This window comes from Diabrotica virgifera, chromosome 8 (assembly GCF_917563875.1).
Source record: "Diabrotica virgifera virgifera chromosome 8, PGI_DIABVI_V3a".
Classification (NCBI taxonomy): Eukaryota; Metazoa; Arthropoda; class Insecta; order Coleoptera; family Chrysomelidae; genus Diabrotica; species Diabrotica virgifera.
In genome coordinates this window covers 59,866,062-59,890,702 of record NC_065450.1, presented here as the reverse complement: position 1 = coordinate 59,890,702, position 24,641 = coordinate 59,866,062, and the positions used below count along the sequence as shown (strand labels likewise).

The window sequence follows — 24,641 nt, the reverse complement described above, 5'->3', positions numbered from 1 at the left end:
AAAATAGTTTATGTATGTTTTAAAGCATAAATATAAATTGAGTTTGAAGCATGGGCGTAGTATTGATTTTTCTAAGGGGAATTAAAGATAAAAATGCGATTAAAGCATAAAGTAAAAATAATGCTTTTTCACCTGCACTACTATCTACGCTGAAAGTGGATTACAGTCCGCCTTGTAGAGTCAAATTTAACACATTCGCTGCCACTTGTATTCACTCACTTTCGTATGGAGCCAATACGAAAAGAGAAGAACCCTGTTTAATTCCACAGGTCCTAAAGGCGTTCAGTACTGGCACCTGACTTTTTGGCTCAGTGACAGCGAATGTGTTAATGGCCTAATTCTCCTCTTGTCGACACATTTGCGCCCGTCTTTCTTATCATTTCGTTCTCTTTCTCACTATCAATTCTCGTAGGTGATCTACGTATGGAGTCCCGCCTTCTCAAAATATCGGAGTCGTCCAGTTTGTCAAGATTTCCCATCCTTAACCTTGTTCTAGGTTGTCATGTTGTAATCGGTTGCTTCACATTCATATAATATGTTCCCACGCATCGGGAAGAACAAAGGTCAACTGGTCAGTGCTTCCTTATCCAGGCAACGCGTTTATCACCTCGGGAAGTTGCCAGGTATCCCGGAGACACCGTTTGCGAGAGGATTCCGCGCAGCCATTCATCCCTTGGTCACGGTGGCTCACGAACAAGGATTGCTGACTTTTTATCGAGGTGTACTTCTCTTGATTGACCTCCTGGTGTTCCTCAGTGTAGCTGCTTACCCTTAACTTACTCTGTGGGGAGCTGAAAAGGATAAAGGATGATTAGGGAGGGGGTGATGCTTTTGATTGTATTCTGAGTTCAAGTCTGATGTATCTTTGGATATCTTGGTCGTATGCCATTTGGTAACCGTGGTTTATGCCGCAGGAAGGTCACAGTGAGGGCCTTCAAATTTTCGTCAGTGATTGGTATAATCAGATGAAGGTTTTTTGGGGAAAAATGTGCAGCAATATAGTCATAGTGCATGGTGTTAAGAAATTCAATTTCAAGATTTTTTTCAATTTGGCACTGCTATTGCACTAAAAAACGACAAAACATTTTATAAATTAATATGTTATCTTAATATATTTAAATAGGGCGTTCATATCATCTACAATAAACATTGATAAAAGTGAAAGAATCAATAGTCAATAAAAATTCCATGGTAAACCGAAAATGATGTCACGGCTTATTTTAAGTTGATTTAAACTTGAAACGTATTGGCATAAAAGGAAATGTGAGTCATGGCTTGGTCTGGCCGCTGGTTATTGTAAACTAGAGATGGTCAATTTCGTTCCACTTTTGGTATTCTATATCAGACCTATTAAATCATTATACCAGCGCCGTCTTTACATAATTATAAACCAGGCACGGTGTGGTTAACGTTCAGATAACAATAACATATAGCCATGTGGCTGTTGTAAGATTATATTTTTTTATTAACAAATATTGCAATAGGAAAAAGACTGCTTTTTATAAATAGCAAAAATAAACAATTACTAGCAGATGAAGAATTGTAAATAGATATGAGTGTTTTGATGAAGTAGTAAGTGTAGACGTAGACATTTAGACATGAGTATGATACCGAAGAACATATAGGTATATAAACCATCTTAAATTATGCTCTCTCATTTTGGCATCAATTGGTGCCACATCTAGGCTTCCCCTAATATACTCATTTCTAATTTTATCCTTCTTTGTCACGCCACTCATCCATCTAAGCATTCTCATTTCCGCCACATGCATTCGTTGTTCGTCTTTTTTTTTCACTGCCCAACATTCAGTTCCGTACATCATAGCCGGTCTTATGGCTGTTTTATAGAATTTTCCCTTCAGCTTCATTGGAATTTTTCTGTCACACAACACACCACTCGCTTCTTTCCACTTCATCCATCCAGCCCTAATTCTACTGCATACATCTCCATCTATTTCTCCATTACTCTGTAATGCCGATCCTAGGTACTTAAAACTGTTGCTTTTCACAATAATTTCACCATCCAAAGATACCATTTTATTTGTAGTAACTCCATCTTTAAATGAACATCCCAAATACTCTGTTTTTGTCCTACTAAGTTTTAAACCTTTTTCCTCCAGAGCTTGTCTCCACTGTTCCAATTTTTGTTTTAAGTCTCTTTCACTATTTCCTATTAACACTGCATCATCAGCATACATTAGGCACCATGGAATGCTACCCTGTAGTTTCGCTGTTATCTGGTCCAAAACTAATGAGAATAAATAAGGACTAAGCACCGAGTCTTGGTGCAATCCTACTTTCACCTGAAATTTATCAGTCTCTCCCACATCTGTCCTAACACTAGTCGTTACTCCCTCATACATATCTCTCACAATCTTTACATATTCGCCAGGGACTCCTTTCTTATCGAGTACCCACCACAGAATCTCTCGAGGAACTCTATCATAATCTTTCTCAAGATCAATGAATACCATATGAGCGTTGGTCTCTTTATTCCTGTACTTTTTCCATCAGTTGCCTTACAATGAAAATTGCATGTGTTGTTGATATGCCCTGCATAAAGCCAAATTGATTATCGGATATTTTGGTTTCTTCACGTATCCGTCTATCAATTACTCTCTCCCATATTTTCATGGTGTGGCTAAGTAGTTTTATAGCCCTGTAGTTTGTACATTGTTGTATATCTCCCTTGTTTTTGCAGACATGTACTAATATACTGCTTCTCCATTAGTCTGGCATTTGTCCAACTTCCATAATTCTATTAAATAGACCTGCTAGCCAACCTATTCCTGTTTTTCTGTATCCTACTTGGTATTTCCCTAATAAGACGTTATATGTACATATTTCGTTCGCCGTATTAGTGCCCTAGTATAGTATTTAATTAGTGCACTTGGTTTTGTGTCTCTTTTTATGGATAGGGATTATTAAACTTTTGTGTCATTTTGTTACTATTTTCTCTTCGTTCTATATAAGTGTTATTAGTTTTATGTAATCGTCTATGTAAAGTTTCTCCGTACTTAAGAAACTCGACCGGTATATTGTCGGAGCCTGGAGCTTTTTCGTTCTTCAATTTGTTAATTGCTAGCAATGTTGGTTCATTTTCGGGTCCTCTACTGGTAGGTCCACCCCAAGATATATCCTTCATGTTTTTCCTCTTACTACATTGACTGTTGAGCTACTCGATCTCGATCCACCTAAATAATTTCAGGCATTCCATTTTTTAAATTCATTATATTCTTTTTATTTTATTTATTTATATTTTTTTAAATCAACTTTTTCTTTGGAACATATATATTTTTTTAAGAATTGTGTTCAATTTAGCAATTGTGTCTTGTACGTTTGTGACATAAAAGAACGTAATCAATGGCATGTGGTGAAAATCTTAATAATGTTTTAAAAATGCTTTACAAGCAAGCATCGTTGTCAATTTGTGTAAGGTTGAAAGCACTGAAGAAGAACCAAAGACTAGCAACAAGCAATAACTGTCTCCTTTGAATGTTATGGGTTGCTGTTGCGAAGTAATATAAGTCTTTTACAAATTGTACAAACCATGTCGGATTTAGTGTAGAAAACGACAATGTATGTATAGACAATGTCGTTGTAATAAAATATAGAACAGTAGTTTTCAATTTAGTTTAACGATACGAATACATAGAAATCATTGCTAGTCTCAGAAATAAATAATTATCAAGTTAGATATGCGTGACGAAAAAGCTTGTAGACATTTAAAACGTGCGTTTAAAGCTATTTTTTATTGCCATTACTACAAAAAAAGCTTTTGGAAATAAGGCAGAATTTAGAAATGGACTTAATACGTGGTGGTCCGATAAGGACACTGTCGCAAGAGAAGTTTATCATCGTATAATAAAAGAATGTGTGTGTACTTTGTACGCACGTAAGAAGTTATAGTACTATTATATGATTTCAACGAAATAAATATACTTAAAACAGTTTATTTTTATTTTATTAAACTAATTTTAATACTTACCACTGTCCAAAAATCCAAAAATTAAAAAAAAAGTCAGCAATTGTGCAATTATCCGCATTTGAACCCGGGACCTCTCGATATCTAGTCGAATGCTGTACCAATGACGCTACCAAGGCATTCTTTATACGGTTTCTCGAACATTATGTCAAATCACGGTAACAAATAGACGAAGTGAAGTATTAAATATAAAAATGTTTTAATAATACGTATTATCTTACTCCGGAGTAAGACAAATCCAAAGACACAAAAATTATAATAAATATATTTACCAAAACACTCATATACTTTTTCCACACCTTTTTTGGACTGATACATACATAACTTAAAAGATTTATCAACGAATAGCATACTTTCTCTGTGCGCATGCGCGCAGAATAATAAAAGATCACTCTCTATCGCGCCTAAAGAAGTATAACTTCAATAAATACATTCTTGTAGACGGCCTATGTTAAAATATCAGTCAAATTGGACTCATAGTTTTGTTTTGACCACTTATAAGCAGGCGTGTTTGGGGATTTAAGAAAAATGAAGAAAGAGCAATATCATTGGTGATTCTACTGTTGTTCTTAGAAGGGAAATCGAGCAGCGAAATCAAAAACGGCTTGAATTCTGTAAACGGTGACTCTTAGCCTTCGATGGAAACCGTCAAAAATTGGTTTAACAAGTTTCAACGTGGTGGCACGTCGGTTTTTAATAAGTCACTCCCAGGTGCCCCGAAAACGGCTACCACTGAGAAAAACGTGAAAAAAGAAATCCATGATATCGTATTGGTAGACCGCTCACTGAAGGTGCGTGAGATAGCTGAGACAGTAGACGTCTCAAAAGGTCTCGTTGGTCATATCGTGCATGAAATTTTGAGTACAAAAAAGCTGTCGGCGCACTTTCGATACCGCTGCTCTAAAGAGATCAGCAGAAGTGCAATTAAACCAAGCTCTCAGTGTAATTATAATAATATGTAATAAGTTTTTCAAATGTATTAGTTATTTCATAGAAATATAGTTGCCACAGAAATTTAAATTTATATTTACAACAAATAAAATTTATATTTAAACAATTACAATTTCGTGATCTTTCCGGGCCCGAGGTAGATGCCTCACGGGCCTAGTGGTAAAATAGGCCCTGGGTCAAGTGTATCGCTAAAAGAGACAACATTCAAAAATAAATCACCCTTTTCCAAATTTTTTCGTTTTTCTTTTGAAAGCCAAGTACTTATCGGACGGCCCTAGTATGTATATTATACAACTACACGTAAAATCAAAGAGTTTCTCCCATATTGCTAAAATTATTGGTGTCTTTGTTTTTTATCTAATTTTTGTGGAAAATGATAATATTCCATTTAAATAATTGATTTTTTTTTCTTTTAGATTAGTAAATAACATCCAACCCGGTATCGTTAAGAAAATTAACACCTCCACAATGGCTTTCAAGTGTATGGAAAATATCAACGCCTTCCTAGAAGCTGCCAAACAATTAGGTGTACCACCTCAGGAAACATTCCAGACTGTAGATCTATGGGAGAGGCAGAACCTTAACTCAGTTGTCATTTGCTTACAATCATTAGGCAGGAAGGTAAGAATCTATTTCCAAACAGATATTTCCTCTTCTTTCATGTGCCTCCAGTAAATTCCATCGTTTTCGTAGTCTTCCCGCTGATCGTGTTCCTATTGGAGAGCCGTCTTTCGCCGTCCTTACTACTCTATTTCTTGTCATTCGGCTTATGTGGTCGTTCCATTCTACTTTTCTGTTTTTTACTGTTGTCTACCTTGCATCTCCCCATCTCCGTCGTATATTTGCGCTTCTAGCTCTATTTCATAGTGTCTTACCATCGATTTTTCGAAGGGTTTTTAACTCTGTTCCAATGCTGTTTCTAGTATTCTTTTTGTCCTCTGTGTATCAGGTCGTGTTTCTGCCGCGTATGTCATTATTGGCTTGATTACTGTTTTGTAAATTCTGCCTTTCATTTCTTTTCCGATATTTTTGTTTCTCCATATTGTTTCATTCAGGAGACCCCCGACCCTGTTTACTTTATTCTTGGCTTAATGCTTAATGTTAAACTTTCTAGCGGTTATATTAAATTGGTGCAGCATACGTTTTATATCATCCTCACTTTGAGAGATTTGTACTGCGTCGTCTGCATAGCAGATTATTGTTAAGTTGTTTTTTCTTATTTGATACCTCTCTTGAGTATAACAAATGGATAACGTCCTTTAATTTGACTCTCACAAATGCTTTCTTAAGGTCCAAGAAACATAATTTTTTTTTTATTTGTTTTAAAATACAATCTGTTACATTATACTTAGTAAGTAAGAGTTTTAGTTCAATGACTATCAACTCCTAGTGGGTTTATTACTAATAACTAAAACTAAGTATAGACACTTATTTTCTAAATGGTAAGTCAACAGGAGTTCTAATGTTCAGTCTATTTAGTTGTGTGGAGTTGTCCAAGAAATTCACTGCTAATTCGTTGGAGTGCTTTTCCAGTCGTTTGAATTACTTATCACTTCATCTGCTTCACTGTCTCGATCTTCAAGTCCCTGTAAATTCTGGTTGTGGAATGAACCACGGTGCATTTGTGATGACATGAAAAACCTTAGATTGAAATTGCTCTAGTATTGCTAGGTTGCTGCCTGCTGCAGTTCCCACAGTTCAATCCCGTCCAGGTGGGCCGGATGATTTAATTGTTAGATAAAGATAAGGTGCATTTACGGCTGAGTAACCAGTAGTGTTTTTTAATTTCATTCCTAATTGCTTCCTCTTCGTCCAGGTGTGTGTTCTCCTCGTTAGCCCCTTGTCAAGGTGTAATCCAAGATATTTTACAGTATCATTTTTAGGAATATTGTTCATTAGGATATTCGGTGTTGCTTTGTGACATTTAGTGAATACTACGTTAACTGATTTTGCTTCGTTGATCTTTATCTTTCATTTCTTAGCCCATATTTCAATTAAATGTATGTTCTGTTGCAATATTTCAGCTGCTTCTATGGGATCTGGGTTTTTACTAGAATTGCAGTGTTATCTGCGAATGTTGCGAATGTAGATTCTTCTCCAGTTAGGAAATCAGCTGTAAAAATTGTGAAGAGAATTGATCTTAATGTGAAGAGAATTGATCTTAAGACGCTGCTTTTTGGGACGCCAGCATTTATGTTGTCTATGTTAGACAAACTTTCTTCGTATCTTGCATAAAATAGCGTTTCTTTGAGATATGATTTTAGTATCGTATATAGCGGCTGAGAGATTTCTTTCTTCAGTTTGAATAACAATCCTGGATGCCAGACTTTGTCAAAGGCTTGACTAACATCCAGGAAGAAACATAAATATGCCGGTTTGTTGTATTGCTTAGCCCATATTCCAAGTAAATGTATGTTTTGTTGGAATATTTCAGCTGCCTCCATGGAATCTGGGTTTTTTACCAGAATTGCAGTATTATCTGCGAATGTTGCGAATGTAGCTTCTTCTCCAGTTAGGAAATGAGCTGTAAAGATTGTGTAGAGAATCGATCCTAAGACGCTGCCTTGTGGGACGCCAGCATTTATGTTGTGTATGTTAGGCACACTTTCTTCGTATCTTGCATAAAATAGCCTTTCTTTGAGATATGATTTTAGTATCGTATATAGCGACCGAGAGATTTCTTTCTTCAGCTTGAATAACAATCTTGGATGCCAGACCTTGTCAAAGGCTTGACTATCATCCAGGAAGAAACAAATATGCCGGTTTGTTGTATTCTTATCATTTCTCTTGAACTTGCATCATTATAAAAAACTTGTTGTTCTTCTGCTAATGTTGTGTTTAATAAGTTAATTCCTCTGTAATTCTTTGGGTCTGATTTGTCTCCTTTTTGAAGAGAGGTATTCGAATGCTTGATCTCCATTCTTGTGGCTTTCTGTTTTGTTCTATTATTTTTTGTATTAGTTTTAATAGTTGTTTATTGTCCTCCATATAGGAGTTCGTTCGATAATCTGTCCTCTCCTGGAGATTTTCTATTTTTTATTTTCTTAATTAATCTCCCTCCTCGATGTTTATGTCTTAGTTTGTCGTAACTTCAGGTGTTGGTGGTTCATTATCGTCGTCTTTAGCAAATAGAGATCGGAAGTAGTCTGCCCATGTATCCTTCTGAATGTGTTTCGTTTTTATTAGTTCGTTCATCTCTTTTCTTTGTCCTCTGATCATTCTCCATTGTACTTATTTTTGTGTTCCGTAGAAGTTGTGTTCCATCTGTTTTAAGAAACTCTGCCAGTGTTCCTTTTTTATGTGCCAGTCTGACTAAGTATTCATTTCTGATTCATTTGTAGTGGTTGTATGCCTGCTGTGTTTGTTTTGTTCTGTATTGCAAAAATACTTCCTTGTTTTCTTCACATTTTATTTTTACTTCCTTTCTAAACCATGGGGGTTTTCTTTTTTGATGTGATAGTATTCGTTACTTTCCTTTCTCCAAGTAATTCTGTTACTGCGTTGTTTATGTTATCTTTGAGTTCTTGCCAACTTTCCTTGATGTTATCATTTTCTAATATTTCATTTTTAGCAATCTTCTCTGATATTCTTTTTCTGTATAAGTATTCCGTGGATTCCGTATTTAGTCCTTCGACTCTAATTTTTGTTTGTGTTAGTGCTGCTCTCTTGGATGTGAAGTATTTCATGATGATTCCTATTTTACATAATACTAGGCTATGGTCGCTACCTACATCTGCTGAGTTGAGGCATCTTACATCGATTATTTTTGATGGATGTATATCTGTGCTGGTTAAAACATAACTTATCATAGATCTTTGTCCGCGGGTTATTGAATGTATATTTATGTTGGTTTTTATGGTCAAAAAATGTGTTGTTTATTCTAAGTTAGTTATTCGTGCAGAATTTCTATCATCAATTCTCCATTTTCGTTTTTAACATTCTCATTATGTTTTTGCTAGTATTAATATCTTATATGTGTTTTAGGCTGACAAATATGGAAAACAATCCATCGGACCAAAAGAAGCCGAAAAGAACGAGAGAATGTTCTCAGAAGAGAAGCTTCGAGCTGGTCAAACAATCATAGGACTTCAAATGGGAAGCAACAAAGGTGCAACCCAATCAGGGATCAATTTCGGGAACACAAGACACATGTAAATTAAGAACAAATCAACTTGGAACCATTCCAGCGGTTTGATGTTAAAACTATTTCAAGAGTTTTAACGTTAAAACTGTTCGGTACTCAAAAATAACAGAGTCTTTTATAGTACTTAGAACCACATAGTTGCCTGTTAGATGTTAGGTACTTAGCCTACTGTTTGTCGTTGTATAACTTTTAAACTCAAGCCAGAAACCTGATCTTTTGGTTGAATTAAAATTGTGATATTATAAAGAAATATACGAGTATTTCAGAACCAAATTGTTTACACTTTTGGAGACATAATTGCACCATTACATAGCTAACACTTCTTTCTGCCAAGTATTTCAAACACGGTACTGTTCAACTAAGATTTCGATCTTTCTTGAGTACTAAAGAAATCAATTTCTTCCATCGTTATATATAACATAGCAAGTAGTATTACAATATATGCAACACTGAATTAGAAGTTTTTACTGAAAATAACGTTTTTGAAATTTCAACATTTTCCAAGAGTTTTAGCTTGAGTTTTAAGATTCTGCTGTTTTTGATCATTTTTATATAAGTATATTTTTAAGACTATTATTTATGAAATATATGTTTTGTTAATACATCGAAAATATATATTAGTGTAGATTTACAAGCTATTTTTGATCGATTTTTAAACAGTATTGTTGTGAACATTCCTGTTAAACACTTCCATAAACAATAAAGTAAGGAATAGCGTTTTTGGTGTTTTTATTATTTTATGTAGGTACCTGTAAGTGTAAAGTATAAAGCGAATAAACTGTAAAGAGAACCATAATAGCCATCAAAAAACGCAAGCATAACAACTAAAACAGCAAAACAAATGAAAAGGAGCAAAGCGCCTGAAATTGAGAATTCTGATAAAAATATTGAAAGGAGGAGAAAGAGAAACCGTCCAATATCCTCTTCTTCAAGTTCTATCTTCTATAGAAGGATGGAAATCATCATGGCAATGCGGACCCTGTTGACTACCGCTCTAAATAGCTCTGCACTACTGCATTCGAACCATTCCCGAAAGTTCTTAAGCCAGGATGTTCTTCGTCTTCCCACATTTTGCTTTCCTCGAATTTTGCCTTGTATAATAACTTATAATAATGAGTATTTTTGTTCTATATAATATATAAAGGAAAAAATTCCTCTCATTGGCTGTATACCATAATAAAAAACTTAAGGAAGTAAAACTTCACTTGTAGGTAGATGGTATATAAATTTATTAAAATTTTTATCTAAAAAGATCCAAACTGGATTGAAGTGGGTACATCTATAGTACAAAAAACAAACGTTTTCGGACCAATCAGTCCATCATCAGGTTGAAACCTGAGATCCAAAGTAGTTGGAACTAGCTATATTGATAGGTCAAAAGACCTTAGTGTTACAATAATCAGGCCATATCGACTGCAACAATTTAAAAGAATATATAAATGTAGTGAGACTATAGTGTAGTCTTCATATTGGCTTCAAACTGACAGGTCAAACTACTGTCAGTTTGAAGCCAAGATGAAGACTACACTATAGTCTCACTACATTTATATATTCTTTTAACATCGACTTATTGTCGACATTGTTGCAGCCGATATGGCCTGATTATTGTAACACTAAGGTCTTTTGACCTATCTATGTAGCTAGTTCCAACTACTTTGGATCTAAAGTTTCAACCTGATGATGGACTGATTGGTCCGAAAACGTTTGTTTTTTGTACTATAGATGTACCCACTTCAATCCAATTTGGATCTTTTTAGATAAAAATTTTAATAAATTTATATACCATCTACCTACAAGTGAAGTTTTACTTCCTTAGTAAGTATTTTTGTTCTCTCATCACATGTCTGTAACTACGTTTGGCATTCTTTGAATCCATTATATTCGTTGGATTCTTCTTTAATACCAAATTTCAAAGGCGACCAACTTATTTATATGCACTTGTTTTAATGCCCACACTTCCAAACCATAAAGAAGAGTAGAGAATACGTGACACCAAAGCATCCTCAGATGTAGTTCTCTTCTTCTTCTTTTTGTATAGACATGACTCTGTCTGTTTTTTCAATGGGCCTCCAGGAAAGTTGTCATTCCATCGTTTTCGTCGTCTTCCCACTGATCGTCTTCCTATTGGGGAACCGTCTCTCGCTGTCCTGACTATCCTATTTGTTGTCATTCGGCTTATATGGTCATTCCATTATATTCTTCTGTTTCTTACCCAGTTAATAATGTTATACACCTTGCATCTCCGTCGTATATCTGTACTTGTAGCTCTGTCCCATAGTCTTACCATCGATTTTTCGAAGGGTTTTCATCCGCTGTTTCGAGCAATCTTTTTGTCCTCTCTGTGTCAGGTTGTGTTTCTGCCGCGTATGTCATTATTGGTCTGATGACCGTTTTGTAAATTCTGCCTTTCACTTCTTTTCCGATGTTTTTATTTCTCCATATTGTGTTATTCAGGCAACCTGCGGCTCTGTTTACTCTATTCACTTGATCTTCCACTTCTGTTTCGAGCCTTCCGTAGCTAGATAGTGTGATGGCTAGGTATTTAAACTCCATCACTTGTTCTATTATATGACCTTCCAGCTCCAATTTACATCTTATTGGATGTGCTGTTATAACCATGCATTTTGTCTTTTGCGAGAAAATTAACATGTTAAATTTTCTGGCGATTATGTTGAATTGGTGCAGCATACGTTGTAAATCATCTTCACTTTGAGAGATTAGTATTGCATCGTCTGCATAGCAGATTATTTTATGTTGTTTTTCTCCCATTTGATATCCTTTTTCAGTTCTTACTTTTTTTATTATTTCGTTCATGATCAGGTTGAACAATAAAGAACTCGAGGAGTGTCCATTACTGGGTCAGTTACTCTATATATTTTTAATAAACCGGAGGATGTTGCAAATATTCCTGAATATAACCCAGGGCAACACAGGACTCTAACCCGCGTGGATGTGATATGCAAGGAATGAACCTCAGATAGTGATGTTCATTCCTTGCATATCACATCCACGTGGGTTAGGTTAGAGTCCTGTGTTGCCCTGGGTTATATCCAGGAATATTTGCAACATCCTTCTGTTTTATTAAAAATATATGTAGTATCATTTAAGATCTTGAAACTTTTAAAGGGTTCTTACCCATAACATTTTGGTGGCTCACGCCTGCATGCTATTTGTAAGTATGGCCTCTGTCAATTCTTAACCTTAGTCAACTTTTATAACATTATTATTAATTAGGTTATACTTACTATTTTAGGGCTTAACACTGATGATGGCTTACTTATTAATCCGAAAACGTTTTGTTTTGTGATGTAACCCTTATTGGGGTCTTTTAAATATACCTTTTACAAAGGATCTTGTATCTTTATTATCTGACAATGCTTATTTGAGGAAAACATTAACACCATCTTATTTCGCATAGAGACTAACACCACGGATCTAAAAAATGGCCGGCCAATTTCGCTTCTTCCACAACTACACAAAAACAAGCTTATAACAAAATTTGGTGAATACCAACCAGTAGAACCGGCTAGATTTAGAAACACTGATTTAGATTTAGTACCTACTGCGGTAGGTACAGCACTTGTGACCACTCTTGTACTCCCTAAAAATTATAATAGAAAAGGCAAATGAATATAATCTATTTGTTTAGCCTTTATAGATTATGCAAAAGCCTTTGATGTTGTGGAACTATAGGCTATCGAGGAAACATTGGTCAAGAGCCGGATAAACTCAAGATATAGAATGTTGAAGCCTTGGAAGGGCAATGTGGAGTTCGAATCGGAGGAGAAACTATTAACAGCATCAGATATGCAGACAACACCGCGATCATGGCTAAAACTATCGAAGATCTTCAATTCCTTATAGATCGATTCACTAGAGAATCCTCCAATAACGAACTAGGCATAAATACAACAAAGACAAAGTTACTTGTGGTTAGCAAACAAGACGTCGGCCCTATGCAACTAATTGTCAATAATGAACGTTTAACAAAAGTTAACCATTTTAAATACCTAGGATGTTGGATAAACGAGACACTAAATCCGAATGAAGAAATTAAAACTCATATAGAAATTGCAAGAGGAGCATTTATGAAACTTAGATCTGTTCTGAGCAACTCTCAGCTCAATTTACAACTAAGAATCAAGTTCCTAAAATGTTATGTGTATCCTGTATTACTGTATGGAGTGAAACCTGGATCATGAAGATTAACATGATGAACAAATTAGAAGCCTTCTAGATGTGGTCATATCGTAGAATGCTCAGAATATCTTGGGTTCAACGCATTTCAAACAGAGAAGTCTTAAACAGAGTCGGTCACGGCGAAGGTGACTTAATCAAGATGATCAAAAAGAAAAAACTTGAATATCTGGGGCATATAATGAGAGGAAGCAGATACAGGATGCTGCAGTTAATAGTCAACGGAAAAAGAGGAATTGGTAGGAAGAAATCGTGGGCGTACTGGGAAAATCCACTAACTCCATTTCTTTCAATTTTGATATTTTAATGCCATTAGATCCACAAACATCAATATGTTAACAGGAACAACCGTATATCTCCAAATTCGTCATCAACCGTGTTTAAATCGGTATATTCAATGACAAAGGAAATCAACTAACTCCATTTTTTCCAAGTTTTCATGAATAAAATAATGTTTTTCCAAATATTTTTATTGTTGTTCTGAAGCTATTTCCTTGTGGCATTTTTATGATTAATTATTTATATGGGAAATAAGCCACAATTAAAATGAAAAAAATAATTTTATTAACGTTTCGACGCCCAAATCGGGTGCCGTTGTCAAAATACAAAATATTACTAAAATAAACTAAAGTGTTGTTGCTAAGCAAAAAAAATTCTTCTAATAATTTATTTAATCTCACTCATTTATATTGGCAATTCAGACATATATTATACATTTTAAAGTAGAAGACTTTAAAATGATATTGCCAATATTTATGAGTTGCGTTCCTGGGACGACTTACTGAAAGATAGTTCATTCGATTACATGAAATTAACCCCAACTCAAGAATATCCGTCATAAAAAATTATAGCATGTGATATGTCTTTAAAAAGACAACCAAATGCAACGACAGTAAAATTCTCGCGTTAGAGACTTCATAGTAAATCACAAGGGAAAACCAGGAAAAACCCTGTGATACTATCCCGACATCGTAAGTATTTGGTCTTACATTAATTTACTCTCAAAAAATAATACCAAATTCTGACTTGTAACATGTTTAAATTATAAATATTATTAATAATACTAGATATATAAGTAATACTGAAATATAAAATATGTACTAGCTCGATATTATTGACTTACTAATCTTGGTATTTTCTTTCTATTGACTTCCTCTTTCAGTATGGGTAACCACATCCTACTGCATTCTACCGAGGAATTTGCGACACAATTGGTTTCATTTAGCATAATTAGAGCCGCTTCTTTGATTTTTCTCTTTTTACTATCTGATTCTTTCAGGACTATACTTGAATATAAAGAATCAGATAGTAAAAAGAGAAAAATCAAAGAAGCGGCTCTAATTATGCTAAATGAAACCAATTGTGTCGCAAATTCCTCGGTAGAATGCAGTAGGATGTGGTTACCCATACTGAAAGAGGAAGTCAATAGAAAGAAAATACCAAGATTAGTAAGTCAATAATATCGAGCTAGTACATATTTTATATTTCAGTATTACTTATATATCTAGTATTATTAATAATATTTATAATTTAAACATGTTACAAGTCAGAATTTGGTATTATTTTTTGAGAGTAAATTAATGTAAGACCAAATACTTACGATGTCGGGATAGTATCACAGGGTTTTTCCTGGTTTTCCCTTGTGATTTACTATGAAGTCTCTAACGCGAGAATTTTACTGTCGTTGCATTTGGTTGTCTTTTTAAAGACATATCACATGCTATAATTTTTTATGACGGATATTCTTGAGTTGGGGTTAATTTCATGTAATCGAATGAACTATCTTTCAGTAAGTCGTCCCAGGAACGTAACTCATAAATATTGGCAATATCATTTTAAAGTCTTCTACTTTAAAATGTATAATATATGTCTGAATTGCCAATATAAATGAGTGAGATTAAATAAATTATTAGAAGAATTTTTTTTGCTTAGCAACAACACTTTAGTTTATTTTAGTAATATTTTGTATTTTGACAACGGCACCCGATTTGGGCGTCGAAACGTTAATAAAATTATTTTTTTCATTTTAATTGTGGCTTATTTCCCATATAAATAATTAAATATTTTTATGTACCGGGTGTCCCAATAAGAATGGCTCTCGGCCATATCTCAGGAACCGTTTATAGTAGAGCTTTGAAATAAAAAATTTTATAACAAAAGTTGCCTCAGGAAAAGCCTGGAAATTATTTTCATAATTGTGAGTCCACCGCTAGAGGGCGTAATTGAATATCAAAAATAAAAAAATCTAAATTTTACAAAATTTTCCTAATGAAGGGGCACTGGAAATCCGATTATTGTATTCTTCATCAAATTCTGCGCATATTTGATTTAACAAGTTTAACTCTACCTTTGCAAATAAGAGGTGGGGGTGAGTGGGAACCTTGTTATGAAAAAATGGCTGTAAGTCCGGTTCTGCTAAATCAAATTTTGAAAACTGGGTCTTGTTGAAGACAGATCTTTTTCTTCAATGTAAGCGTGATAATTTTGAACCATCCTAATAAGTAATAAGCCAGCTGGGAGGCGTTATTTATTTTTTTTCAGAAAGCTAGTTTTCTTTGGAAAATATTAAATACAAGTATGCATTTTTAATCATACTTTATAAAATTAGATTAAATTAGCAATAGAATAGCGAAAACCGCATGTCGATACCTTTTTTCTATTTTAAGATATCTCGAGAAACATGTAAATTTTATACATAACTGTTACTATCACCGGTAAACTAAGTTAATGAAAAGTAGTATGCTGTGGAAAAAAACAAAATAACATTTTCCAGATGTCAACTTATAAAAATATAATTAATTAAAACAACAATGTAAAGAGAAACAATACTATTAAAATTAAATATAACACAGAACAAAAAGAACTACTTAGTGACGACCTAAATATTCAAATTGTTGCCCATCATACACTACTCTAGAATACATTATCCAGAGAATACTAAACGCCATTCAAAGCATATCGAGAGCAAAAATTGAGACTGCTGTTCAATCTACTCTTGAAAGAGTAAATGTTTGCAACGAAAATGATGGGCAAAAATTTGAACGTTTATGTCATCACTAAATAGTTGTTTTTATTTCTTTGTAATAGGGCTTTTCAACGCTTCTCATTTGTTTCGAGCCTCTGTCATATGCCGTATAATCCGTGTATAATATTAATATACGAGATATGAACGAGGCTCGAAACAAATGAGAAGCGTTGAAAAGACCTAATATACGTTGACAGCTGGAAAATGTTTCTTTGTTGTTTCCATAGCACCCTACTTTTAATGAATTATTTCGTTTACCGGTGACAGTAACAGTTATGTTTTTAAATTTACACGTTTTGTAAGATATCTCGAGATAGAAAAAAGGTATTAACATGGGGTTTTCGCTATTCTGTTGCTAATTTTGTCTAATTTTGTAATATGGGATTAAAAATGCATGTTTGTATTTAATATTTTCCAAGGAACACTAGATTTCTGAAAAAAATTAAATAACGCCTTCTAGCTGGCATATTACTCAGTAAGTTAATTCGAAGTCATAACTTTTACATTGACGAAAAAGATCTGTCTTCAACAAGACCAAGTTTGCAAAATTTGATTAAGCAGAACCTGACTCACAGCCAGTTTTTAATAACAAGGTTCCCACTCACCCCCACCTCTTATTTCCAAAGGTAGACCTAAACTTGTCAAATCAAATATACGTAGAATTTTATGAAGAATACGATGATCGGATTTCCAGTGCCCCTTCATTAGGAAAATTTTGTAAAATTTAGATTTTTTAATTTTTGATATTCAATTACGCCCTCTAGCGGTGGTCCCACAATTATGAAAATAATTTCCAGGCTTTTCCTGAGGCAACTTTTGTTATAAAATTTTTTATTTCAAAGCTCTACTATAAACGGTTCCTGAGATATGGCCGAGAGCCATTCTTATTGGGACACCCGGTACATGTATGTGCACACCTCACACCACGTGTGGTTAACATCCTTCAAAATCATATCCAGGTACCAAAACTTGAATAGCCCGATTTTTAAGAGGTAAGCCATAAGGCATAAGATATAATAATGTTTAAATGCGTTTTTCTCAAAACTTTACTTTTGTGAGTTAGTGGATGTTCCCAGTGCGCCCACGAAATATTCATGGCTCCGAAACCTTTGTCACTGGCTTATCATCAAATCAACTATTACACGTCGCACAAGATCGAGAACGATATCGGCAAATTGTCATGGAAGCTACTCACGCCTAAAATTTGGGCACGGTACTTTAAGAAGAAGATAAACAAGCTGTGATGTCCATAGCAATCAAAAACCTAATCCAATCGCAATGGAAAAGCGAGGAATTTCTACTTTCTGATACATAGTTTTAATGTCCAATCTTTACATTCATATTTCAGTAGTACTGGAAATATTTTGAGTTGACCAATCTAATTTTTAGTGTTTTTGAAATTTTGGTCCTCTTTTCCATAGAGATCTTGATTTGATTGCATCTTCATTTCATTTTCTGCTAGAGTGTCCCTGTGTTTGTTGTGATCAATGATCCCAGATACAAGAATGAGTTACATGTGGTTGATTATTGTGTTGCCTATCCACTAGGATGATTTTGTTTTTGCTATATTTAATTCCAGATCAAACCATTTATCACCATTTTCAACCAGCCGTATGAGATTAATGATTAATCAGATCTTCTTGACTTGTTGGCAAGGACGGCTGTATGGTCCACAATGCGTAGATTGTTTATTTCTCGGCCATTTATTGAGTTGCAGTTTTCCAATCATTCAAGCGCTCTCTTCAGAATATGTTCTCCGTAGATATTCAACAGTTGTGAAGATAGTACACGTCCTTGCCAGCCTTGCCTGATATATTGTTATGGGGGGAATTCATTTGAAAGCATGTCAATCACTCTTTACTTATCTTAATGATACATACTTAACCCGGCATCCGACAGGTGGGGTGTAGTACACCCCAACAATACTGAAGCGCCTACAACATAAGGAAGTTTTGCATGTAGTGGCCACAGCGGCTAGATAGCTTTCTATTGTATATTTATCTATGCGATGACACATAGTTTTTAGTCGTCTGTTTAGTTTCAGCAAGTACATTTGGATTGAAAGTGGTCACTCCCCACGAGTCGTATTTTGTACTTTCTGTAGAATTGTTTTTATTTAGTTTTACTCTTATAAATAAGTGAGTATAGGTAAGTGAATAATATTTACTACAGATTTTAACATGTTTTTTTATTAGTCTAAGCTAAAAGAATGGGATGAAGCAGACGGTGACGAATGTATTGACAAGAGTGATTAGAAAGTAAGTGAAGAAATAGGCAATGTTAGTGTAAATAGTGACTATCCGGACCAGCTTCAAGATGTTGGCGTTCAAGATGTCACATACAACTAAACGTAAAGATATTTTTTTAAATTATTTAATCTTTCAGAGGCTGGGGTTTGTCACACCCCATCTGTCTGTTAGTGGCAAAAAAATTCATGATGCCGGGTTAAATGATACCATTTGGCTTTGTTGAACGCCTTGCCATAATCTAATAAGCAAATGTATAAGGGATATTAAATTTTCTTGACTTTTCTCGATTATTATCTGTCCTATATACCTACAAAAGCACCTGATAGTAATATTAAACATACCTACATTATCGTTTCAATTTTTGGTGTTGCGTGCAATATGAGTTTTACAATTTCATCAGCACTTAGTTTTGCTGTTTTATCCTCATTTTAATCGGCATTTTTACCATGAACTACAATTTTGAAACAACTGGATAAAAATCAATCGATAGATGCAATGAAGTTTGCCTATCTAGTAGGGACTTCCTCAGAACGGTAAGATTTGTGTGCGAGAATCATAGTAAAAAAAACCATTTCTCCTCTACCAGATTGCCAACAATGAAAAACGCCTCCAAAATCACTAAAATTGAATATAAATTTGTTTAGATGTGCAGTTATTCAACTATTAGGATTGGTTTACTGATTTTTTAACTATGTTGCTGAATAATTTGGGTGGTATATACGAAATAAATCTTCGGTTCGTCGTACCTATATTAAACATCCATAAACATAAAGATGAGGTACCTAGGTACCTAATATTAACAATAATTATATTAACGTCAGTAACGAATCATGAAATCATAAAATTATGAAAATATACCTATATGAAAAACAATACCTACCTAAAGATAAAGACAAACATTGTTCAGATTATATCAAATGCATTAACACCTAACAAAGGTGGAACCTTAATCTACGCACAGTTAGAGAACGACATTTAAACTGTAGGAAGTTTAAAGTTTTACATATTTAAAGTTGCATTAAACACGGATAGAATAAGAGACCCAGAAATGAAAGGAGAATAGTAAAGGGAAACAAAGCTTATCTTTCACTAGCCCACCCTAATAACACAAAACATTCCATGAATGTTCCTAGAATGTACACACAGGACATTGAAAACATTCCTGGAATGTCCCCAAATGCACACGAATGTCCCTGGAAAGTCCCAGGAAAGTGCTGTGTCAGCATTTTAAATATTCTTAGAATGTTCTGTTGGAACATTCCATGAATGTCTACGAATGTTCTTTGGACATTCACAGTCTATTTTTTAGACTGAATGTCTTGTTGGAACATTCCATGAATGTTCTTTGGACATTCACAGTATATTTTTAGACTGAATGTCTTGTTAGAACATTCCATGAATGTCTATGAACGTTCTTTGAACATTCACAGTATATTTTTTAGACATTCACTGAAATATATCGTCAGTAATGTGACAATACCTCCTATATGTTTTTTCATGAGGTTTGCAGGAGACGAAAAACATTTTTTAAGGTCACTTTCTGTTTTCGTACGTATTCTGACTTTTTTGTAGTAAATAGATAGTTGAATTTACTGCAAAACAAGTCAAAAAATATATGAAAACAGGAGGTGGCCGAAACAAGTTTTTAGTCTATCTTACAAATCTCTTGAAAAAAACAGATAGGAGGTATTGTCACATCACTGACGATATGTGGCCATACCAAATAATACATCCTTGATAAATATAAACATTTTTATTGCAAAAAATCTTTACATACATTTTTTAATGTAATTTACTGACATTCCTAAATATTATAAAAAAATGTGTCACATTTGCTTTGTAAACCTTTCTTTTGCTTTTCATAGCCACATATTCCGTTTCCTTTCTGGTTTTTTGTAGACCACTTCTCTCAGCTGATTCTAAAAGAAAATAAAATAAAAGGTAATTTTTCTATCCTTTACAATTAACAATCAGAAGAAATATTATTTACAGGTAATAATACGCATAAATAATAATAATAAAAAAATAAATATTAAATAATATTTAAATAAATAATAAATAATATTTAATAAATAAAATAATAATAATGAACATTTTGTATTTTGACAACGACATCCGACGTGGAAGTAGAAACCTTAATAAAATTATTTTTTCAAGTAAATTGTGGCTTATTTCCTCATTAGAATAGTTAATTACAAAAAAGCCACAAAGAAATAGATTTTTCACAAACAAATAAGTATTTAGTATTCATTATATTTATTGTTTTTATTATTTACTTTAATGTCCTACTGGTACATTATTTGACAAATAATGACATTTCGAAGTCTGTTAAGTACGATATAACGCCCTTGGGCATCAAATTTAAATAACGACTTAGATACTGTCAAGTTGACAAATATCAACCTAAGTAAAACTATGGTTACCACAATTATGTTACTACTGTTACTGGTAAATGTACTTATTTAAAAACTAATCAATTCAAAATTCATTCAAATTTTTCGCATATAAAGAATAATTTAGTCAGACATTAAACGTTGAAGGCACCACAGGTATTATAATAATAACGCTTTCGGTCAACGTATATCCCTCAGGCCCTTGTTAAAAACACCATTGACCTCAAGCGTTATTATCCTTATAATACCCTTGGTACCTTAATAACTGTAACATAAGATTATACCTTAATTCTTGTTTTCTATTTCTGATGTTTTTATTTATTTACATTGAATATTAATCTGTTTTGTTGTATAATCTACTTCGCAATAATTATGTGATATATTTGACTTAAAATGAATTCAAAAATTTTTTGCAGTTGGGCAACAATGTCAACTTAGATCTCCGATGTAGATAATGAATTACAACAGTATCTATATTGTACAGACTGTATTATTAATTAGGTTATTTATTTATTTATTGAAATATACATCCACCAGGTATAAACCCATAAAGGTGTACATAAGAAAACTACATACATTGACTGAACACTTGATGACAAAATATAAAATAAAATAAAGAATAACCAAAAATGTTTCTGTTGTTAATACACATACACAATAATAAACAAAGACCTTAATAAAGAAAAATAACATGGCATCAATTCGATAAGCTATTGCGTATTTCGCGTTTAAAGATGTTAAAACCAAGAAAAAAAAATGCATATACCTGTGACATAAGCTATTGGAACAGCACAGTCTCTTAAACGAACAGATGAAAGTGAAGTTCTGTCAATATCTTTTTCTAAAAAGTGTTTTGAGCATACTCCTCTATTAACAAATCTGATCTATACTTCATGTCTTCTTCGCAGGATCTTCTGGAAAGCTAAAAATACAAAATATATGCATTACTAAGCATTATTAACAAATTTTAGTTTTAAATAAAAAATATGATTAATGGACTCACAAAATATTATAAAACAGCTTAGAAATTGTTTATTAGTATAGTCGGTTCCCCAAACTCTGACACAACTGGCTAGTGATTTTAGTTGGTAATTTTTTTTGTTTTTGGCCAATTTTGCCAAAATTACAGTAATTATTAACTATTTAGTTATTATTTTTTTTTGCCAATTTTACCAAATTGGCAAAATTATTTACTAAAATCACTAGCCAGTTGTGTCTGAGACTCAGTAGTACTGAGACTGAGTTTAGCAAATCGACTATAATATTCTGTGTATTCATTAGTTGGTACTGCATATTATAGTGTGTGGTCTACCATCCTATTTATAAAGGCATACATTAGCAAAAACGCAAAAAGAATTACTTTAGTTTTACAAATCCTATTGTTATTATCTCTATTTACTATTTTAGTTAGGAATAAGCGAAGTTTGTGGCTTATTCACAATTATTATTAAAATAATAAATGGATATGACCAATTATTAACTTATAAAATAAAATAATAATTCTTCTGATTTATGCCTTTTATTCACTTTGTTATATCTAGGTTACTTAAAAGATTTTTTATGAATAGTATTATTAGGGTATTAATAGTATTAATTTATTTTCTGAAATACAGGGCATGCCTTCGTTTACATATTTGCATACTAACCTTTTAATAGGGCTTTTCATTCACAGTCATTTGTTTGGAGCTTCTGTCATAATTGAAACGTTATTCCTGCAGATTTTTTTATCTACATTTGTTTCTGCTACTCCAACTGCGTTAAAAACAGGACACCATTTTATTCACTATGTTAATAATACTATTAAAGCTATTATAAAACTATCCGAATTAAAAAAATATTCTTAAAAAGCACAAATAAAATACAACGATCCACCCACGGCAAAGCAAGGTGGCCAAGATGAAGCTGCCAAGATGCCAAGATGGCCGAAGCGAGGTCGTTGGTTGGTCGTTTTTAGTCACGTGATGCCCTCTCAAGCGCCATGCACAAAAATATATGCACGGCGAATTTGAAAATGAACGCAAAAGAAATAAATATAAATGCCTCTCTTGGGTTTTGCATAAGTTATAAGTATTTTTTTTATTAACAAAATCGCATTCCAAATTGAATATTCGCGAACAATAATTTTTATTACATTTGTATGTTTATAATATTGTATTAATTGAACTTGGGAAACTCTTTAAATTTGACATATTATTGCACTGTAGGCCTAAAGTGTCACTTAGTTTGTCTGGTATGTTATAAGTAATGTTGTATCTGTTACACGTATGTATTATTTCGCAACTTAAAATATAGGAACATTGGTAGTATGTTCACAGAATGTCTTATGGTAACATTCCAGGAATAATTTAAACAGATGTTCACCGAATGTTCCCTAAATGTCCAGGACATTCAAATATTGATAGAACTTTGGTAGTACATTCCTGGAATGTTGTCTGTTGTTAGGGCATGTGTTCCGCTCCAAAAAACACACTGGAGATCAAAAATCATGGTCTACAAAACTATGAGACCAACAATATGTGAGACAGAAGCATGAGACATGAGAAAACAACAATAAAACTGGAAGTATTTGAAAGAAAAGTCCGACGGAAGTTGGACCTGTTAATGAACACGGAGAATGCGGATCCAGGTACAACCATGGACTCTACCAACTATTCTATTTAGTCCTGTCCTGTTAAATCTATATATAAATGGATTATTTTCATTAAAGAGTACAGGGCATCTATATAATTGGGTTTGCTGATGATACTGCTATTATCTATGATGCTGAGAATTGGTATGAATTAAAAACAAAAGCAGCAATGTGAAAAGAATGGTTTGACTAGAAAATACTAACAATCAATTTTAAGAAAACTGTTTATCTACCAATATTTAACTCTAACTTGACCACTGATCTTTTCAAACCCCTTCAAATATCACATAATAAACAAAATTTTTTATATTAAACCCGTAACAAATGTTAAATATCTAGGAGTTTTTATAGATACACATCTAAAATGGGACTTTCACATTAAATATATCATTAAAAAGCTACAGTTTATCCTGTATAAGTTTAAACATCTTAAAAAACACATACCTTCGCACACTATATTACAGACTAGTAGAAAGTCATCTCCGTTATGGTATACTGGCTTGGGGAAGCGCCCTGAAAACACACATTCTCCCACTGGAAATCATACAAAGAAGATTTCTGAAAATTATTATGTCTAAACCATACACCTACTCTACAGATAGATTATATAAGGATAGTAATATATTTGACTTGAAACAGTTATACTTTCTTTGTGTATCTTTAAAATATCACACCATAAAAACAGACAACAATTTACCATCACATGAGCATGATACAAGAGGCAAACACCTCTATATGATTCTGAAAATGACAAAGTCCTTCTGTCAAAGAAGTTTTCTATTGCTAGCCCCAAAAATAAATAATCATATCCCCAGTGATATCAAAAATACTAAGAATGTTCTTCTATTTACAAAGAAAATAAAATCATTTCTGATGGAACAAACAAGAAATTTTTGTGACATCATATATATAGTAGCTTAAGTTTACATACATTAAAAAACAAAAAAAAAATAAATGAAACTCTATAGTCACTACCAATTTTTATACCTATATTTCAAATTGCATATTGTTTTAAACTGATTTATTTTGCTTATTATTTTTATCATATTTAATAAAACATGAGTATAT

General features: G+C 33.4%; 1 protein-coding gene and 1 long non-coding RNA gene across 4 annotated transcripts in view; one reads left to right on the top strand and one right to left on the bottom strand.

The window, feature by feature from the left end:
- The window catches only part of LOC114336952 (myophilin), a 97,369-nt gene extending 87,570 nt beyond the window's left edge, over nt 1-9,799 (top strand). For all 3 annotated transcript variants that reach the window (XM_050659279.1, XM_050659278.1, XM_028287342.2), the window contains exons 3-4: nt 5,353-5,557; nt 8,921-9,799. In XM_050659279.1, coding sequence (XP_050515236.1) covers nt 5,353-5,557; nt 8,921-9,091 — 376 coding nt within the window. In that variant the 3' untranslated portion in view covers nt 9,092-9,799. The remainder of the gene's footprint in view (nt 1-5,352; nt 5,558-8,920) is intronic.
- Nucleotides 9,800-20,289: 10,490 nt separating this feature from the next.
- Nucleotides 20,290-22,822, bottom strand: LOC126890425 (uncharacterized). Its single transcript, XR_007700313.1, has 3 exons — nt 22,591-22,822; nt 21,711-21,866; nt 20,290-20,470 (listed from the first exon to the last, which is right to left on the bottom strand). It is a non-coding gene; the product is annotated as an uncharacterized LOC126890425 (long non-coding RNA).
- Between the last annotated feature and the right edge of the window lie 1,819 nt (nt 22,823-24,641).